The following is a 6575-nucleotide window of genomic DNA, read 5'->3' as shown; positions in this document are numbered from 1 at the left end:
CCACATGATCCCTTATGCACCTCAGAGATTGTCAAATACACTTCACTTTCGCCCAGGAATTTGTGGATAGGTCCTTCAAGAATCTTTTTCAACAATATGTTACCCATAACCACATATCTTAAAGCTCTATATTTGAATTTCCTATCGGTTGCTCCCGTTGGATTTCGTAAATATTCGGCTATATGTCTTCGCCAATCATTGTCTGACATTAAGTCAATGGCCAAAAATTTATGGTTCAAACATTTACCAAACTCTGAGTTCTCTAAGTTTTATGAATCCTCACATTCATATGCCCCCCTCCATTGGAGATGTATCTTGAGGGTTATCCTTCGAGACCAATTTTTCTTTAATCTTGACTAAATCTTCTAACATTTCCTTAGAGATTTTCTATCCTGAAGCTATCTGAGCCAAATCAATGGCTTCTTGATTTTCCAGCCGAGGGATGTGGTCAACTTAAACGTGGTCAAAACGTTTCAACAAAAGGTTATCTCTAATAAAGTATAACATCAAGTTCCCTTTGATGCATTTATATTCTTTCTTCAATTGTCGAACCACCAACTCCAAATCTCCCTTTATTTCGACATCTCTTGCCCCCAAATCCAATAAAATATGGAGGCATGTTATCTTCGTATTCGACCTCGTTATTGGAACATGATCGCTTGATCTTATACCTAAACATGGTTGGTATGTTTTCCAGTGAAATGATAAAGATACCCACTATGAAGCCATGCTTATGCCTGGAAACGTCGAAGTATAGCCTCCAAGGCTTAGTTCCTACGTATGCCTACATTGTCTCGACCACTGAATGGTTAACAATGAAGTCTGCGACAATTTGGCCTCTTACTTCTTTCAAAGGAAAATAAGTCAACGAATACTCAGTAAGCGCTAAGGCCCACTTTCCTATTCGACTATGCAAAATAGGTTTTGATAACATATGCTTAATAACATCAAAATGAGAGTAAACATAAACTTCCACTGGTTTAATATAATGCTTCAATTTTTTACATGAAAAGTATATGCACAAAAATAACGTTTCAATCAGGTTATACCTAGTTTCTACGTCTATCAAAATTCGAATAAGATAATATATGACTCTCTCGGCGCCATTATCATCCTCCTGAGCTAACATACTGCCTATAGTCGAATATGACGCAACTATGTACAATTTCATGCTCCTATTTCTACTTGAGGGTAACAAAACTGGTGGTCTCATCAGATATTTCTTGATGTTGTCAAAAGCCTCTTGTTGCTCACTTTCCCAAATAAAATCGCTATCTTTTTTGAGTCGAAGTAGTGGCGAGAATAACTTAATTTTACAACTTGGAGATGAACCTTCTCAACAAATTTATCTTTCCTAACAAAGGGGGTCATATGATTAACTTTTCCAATAAATAGTCATGGTACATGTCATTTTAAACCTCCATATTCAATTAAATTTGTCATTTTCTCTCTAAATAATTTTACCTATATGCTTTACAACATACATAGTTTTCATCATATTTATAGTTTGTAAAAATTTTACTATTAGTACTTAAGATTCTTTGAAAGAGATAAAAAAACCACATCTTTTGAAGAAAATAAAATCACATTGAAGAATTATGAGACAAGTAAGACAACTAGCTTTCAAAATCAAGACCAATTCATTGATTAGATTGTACACATTATCTAGCAATAATTGAATTATTATGATCAAATCATTTTTTAATGAACAATCAATTTATTTTATTGTCATTATTTCTCTTATGAGTTATGATCAGATATTTTTTGAACAAATAAACATCTTTATTCCTCGTTAGGGATGACAATGACAAATTTTGAATATGATAGTATAATATTCATTCCCATATTTGTGATTTTGAATATCAACATTTTACCTGTATTTGAGTACATAAGTATTTATATTTATTTATCCATATTTTTAATTTTTAATAATATAATAAAAAAATTTAATATCATTTTAAGTTTTTAATAATATTATAAAAAATTAAAAAAATACTATTGTTGAGAATGAATAAATTAATATTTATATTAAAGTATGTATAAATTTATTAGTGATGCATTTAATAAAATTATATAATTATATGTTGCGTGGGAATGAGACGGATGAATTTTCAGTTATATGTATTGACGATCATGTTCATTTATTTTAATAGATAATTTTTGTATTTGTATACCTACTGAAATGGATAGAATTGCAAAACTATTAATTTAATCTTTAAAGGCTTTTATGAACTTTAGAGGCTGCTTATTATATTTATATAGTATATAGACAGTTGAGAAGAAAATAATAGTTTAAAAACTAAATAGATGAGTTTTCTCAGTATTTTTATTATGTTACAAATATAGAAATATCGATAAAATCTTTGAGATCAACCATGGTATAAGGGATTATGGTTTTCATTTGAAAATTATTTTACATGCAATAACAATTAATAATTAAATTAAACAAAAGATTAAATTTATTTTGGCATAACTCTGCAAAATTATGATGTTTAATAAGTCATTTACAAAAGGTTGATTTTACTAATCTAACTATTTTATATTTTATTTTAGGGTTGGAATTGAAGTGACATCTACTTTTTTAAAATATATAAATTTCGACTATTAAATTTCATAGTTAAAGTTGTCCAACTTTTACAGCATTTGCATGATTAATTTACTTTTTTTTTTTAATTTAATGGTTGAATCGATGGAATATAATCTTTATAATTAGTTTTATTCTCGAGTACATAGATCTCTTCTTTCCTTGATAATAACTTAAAACATTATAACTATTTATTGAAAGCTTGTTCAAGATCGATGGGAAAATTGGGTGCCATTTTCTAAATCATCTGCACGGAAAAAGAATGTTTGAAAATGTTTTCTTATCTTTGTATCTATCCCAAAAATAGAAAAGTTTTGTATGAGTAGTATATCTAATATACTCAATGGTTTAAGGGTTCTATCCACTTCATGTAGGAAAAACTAAAAATATCCAATTTAATTCATATTAGATATTATTGGCATTGCAAAACTATTGGAAAAAATAAAATTTAATGGTTTATATGAAATTGGCCTTCCACTTGTCGAGGAGGATCAATCAATAAAAATGGAAATAAATTTTAGATGGTAAAATTCACTACAATTTTGTGAAGTCAAAATTATCAATTTCCTCTTTTTCTATCAATATTTCTATAAAGAGGATAATAATGTTATTTGTTTTATTGAAACTATTTGATTACCTCTTTTATTGGAGGGAGGAAGGAAGATGGTTCTTTCCATTTGGCAGAGAACCATCATGGCAAAATTCTACCATCTCTTCCTTTTGGCCATTTTAGTGGTAATCATACCTACATTAGTCCATGCTAATGTCAAAGAGCAAGATTCATATTGGGATAATATATTTCCTTTTATTAATGATACATATTGGCGGGAAAAATCAGCAGAAGCTGAAAAGGCAAATAATATAGCTTATACACCAGATCCATATGCAGTTTCTGAAAATATGACTTCTACCGTTAGCGAGTGAGCTTTTTGCAATTACCACATTTATCAATATATTCAATTTTATGGGAGAAATTTCAAACCCCATCCATTTTATTTTTATTGCAAAACTGTCTATTATTGTCGCTATATACTACATAAAACTATGAAAACACAAAGAATAGTGAAAACAAATAGAGAAATTTGCAATTTTATAAGAAAAAGAAATGAAAACAAGAAATATTATCTCATAAAAAATAGACACTTACAATACGGTTCAGTGGCCATCATATATTCCATGTTTCTTTGCTTCTCTCATGGAATTAGTTATAAATGTGATATGTCATATTTTAATATTTATTTGGTTTGATAAACAGGATGATAATTGGCGGCAATACAGTAAGAAGGAATCTAGGGGAAGAAAAACTAGGAAGAGGACGTCCATGTGTGGCTACAAACCCCATTGATAGGTGTTGGAGGTGCGATCCTAATTGGAATACTAACCGCAAGAAGCTGGCAGATTGTGTGCAAGGTTTTGGTAGGAATACTATTGGTGGAAAAGACGGACCTATCTATGTGGTAACTGATCCCTCAGATGATGACATGCAAAATCCCCGTCCTGGTACCCTTCGATATGCAGTTACAAGAAATAGACCTTTATGGATCATCTTTGCTCATAGCATGGTCATTAGGCTCAACCAGGAACTCATAATGACAAGTGATAAGACCATTGATGGACGAGGATCTAATGTTATCATTGCTAGAGGTGCTGGTATTACTATCCAATTCATAAGGAATGTGATCATCCACGGAATCAAAATTTTTGACATTCAGGTTGGTAGTGGGGGACTTATAAGAGATGCTGAAAACCATTTTGGTCTAAGGACTAAGAGTGATGGTGATGGAATTTCAATTTTTGGTTCCAGCAATGTTTGGATTGACCATGTTTCCATGAGAAATTGCAAAGATGGGCTCATTGATGTCATTATGGGATCTACTGCTATTACCATTTCCAATTGCCATTTCACAGATCACAACGAGGTAATTAGTAAATTGGTATTTTTTTACATGTTTTTGCTTGTAAAAATAATTATTCATGAGTTTGAAATGAAATATATTACCTAATTTTGTGCTCTTTTTGTTTGTTTGTGTGTATATATGGTTTATGTAGGTGATGTTGTTTGGTGCAAGTGATGGTTATGATGGTGATAAGAAAATGCAGATTACACTTGCATTCAACCACTTTGGTAAGAGATTAATCCAAAGGATGCCAAGATGTAGATTTGGTTTTATTCATGTGCTTAACAATGACTACACTCACTGGGAAATGTATGCCATTGGTGGTAGCCAACATCCTACCATTATAAGTGAGGGTAACCGATTCATAGCACCTAATAACCCCAATGCTAAAGAGGTATGTATCTACTCACAAGTCATGCTTAACCATATTAATATATGTTTTACATGTTCTAGTTGTTTCTGATAAACACATTGGTAAACATATTTATTTGTTAAACTCTTAATATTAATATATTAACATGTCATGAATATTAATTGCATCCAAAGACGGAGCTACTTGTATAACATTGGGGCATGTGCCCCACTTATTTAGTTTTTTCTTAAAAAATACTTAATAAATTATATTAATTTGACAAAATTAAATATTGTCTCTATTAAATTAATTATTTTCTAAATAAAAGTATAAACTAGAAAACTGTATTAAATTACTTTAGATAGTAAAATTTGAATAGTAAATTTTTTAGAAACAATTTTTTATCAACTTTAAATTTACCAAATATTGTTTATATTTTCGTATTGCATATATAGTTGCATTTTTTTATGTGTGTAAAATATAATTTTGTCCCCACTAATTGATATTTCTGGCTTCGTCTCAAATTGCATCCTCACTTTCATAAATTTTTAAAGAGTTATTTATAAAATATTGTTTTTCTCCTTCATTGTCCTTTCACATGACATGGTTTAACAAAACAAAAGAATAAAATTGAATTTATGAAACTAGAATAAAAACTTAGTCTCACAATATACTTGGGTGTTGAAGATAACAAAGAGGGGCTACGCACCCGAGTCGGAGTGGAAAAATTGGCAATGGAGATCAATCAATGATGTCTATATGAATGGAGCATTTTTCAGACAAGGAGGATCCGCACTGACTAATAGACTATTCTCAAAAAAGGACATGATCAAATCTAGACCTGGAACTTATGTGGGAAGGCTTACTCGTTATTCTGGAAGCCTTAGATGCAGAGCAGGGCGACCTTGTTAGTATTTAAATTTCCCTTCCTGAAGTTGAAGATCATTAAACATTAACATTAGTTATAGCAGACAAGAATAAAAAATCGTTTCATTGTTCATGTCTCTACAATTCCTATTAGATTATGTCCATTCAATGTCATTACTTGTCTTGGGGACTTGTTAGAATTAAATAAGATTTTAGATACTCTAGATTGATTCTTAGTATTCCTAGAGTATGAAATTTTATAGATTAATATTTTTTATTAATCATTTAATGTATTTATTGTAACACAATTATAAATACAAATAATATGATCTAACTGAAAACCCATATAATTTATAGAATTTTATAAAGTATCAGTATTGGTTTATCCTATACTTGTTCTACACTTTTTATTGAATATATCATATGTTTCGTTCTTCCTTTCTACATAAAGAACGTAGAATTATAGATTTTGATTTATTATTATACACATAGACTAGCCTATTAAAACAAACACATATTCATATTTATAACTTAATTTCCGCAATAAACCTTCATTTTCCTAACCACTATAATCAACTATACAACCAAACTAGTCTTTTAAGCAACACTTAATTATTAAGCCATTTGTTAAGAAAATTGAAGAGGTACATAAGTTGAGTTAACTATTTCCTAATCAAGCTTAAATTAATTTGCACTCGATGTACTAGGCCCCTTTCTTATTTTTTAGCTTTGTGTAAATTTTCGTAAGAAAGCTTGAAAGGATTACTATCAATTTCTCTAATATTTTTTTTATCTAAGACTTATTATCTTAATCACTTTGACCTTTCAGACTTCATGATTAGTGATTATGGAGCGTCATAATTTTACAATTAAC

The 6575-nt window shown here is 29.9% G+C and overlaps 1 protein-coding gene across 1 annotated transcript; it reads left to right on the top strand.

Moving 5' to 3' along the window:
* Positions 1–3229: 3229 nt before the first annotated feature.
* LOC127121442 (pectate lyase) lies at positions 3230–5826 on the top strand. The gene is made up of 4 exons (XM_051051932.1): positions 3230–3504; positions 3840–4503; positions 4634–4876; positions 5522–5826. Exons 1-4 carry the CDS (start codon positions 3248–3250, stop codon positions 5744–5746), a joined length of 1389 nt encoding a protein of 462 aa, XP_050907889.1. The 5' UTR covers positions 3230–3247; the 3' UTR covers positions 5747–5826.
* Positions 5827–6575: the final 749 nt, after the last annotated feature.

Source organism: Lathyrus oleraceus, chromosome 2 (assembly GCF_024323335.1).
Source record: "Lathyrus oleraceus cultivar Zhongwan6 chromosome 2, CAAS_Psat_ZW6_1.0, whole genome shotgun sequence".
NCBI lineage: Eukaryota > Viridiplantae > Streptophyta > Magnoliopsida > Fabales > Fabaceae > Lathyrus > Lathyrus oleraceus.
This window is presented reverse-complemented; position numbering and strand designations above follow the sequence as displayed.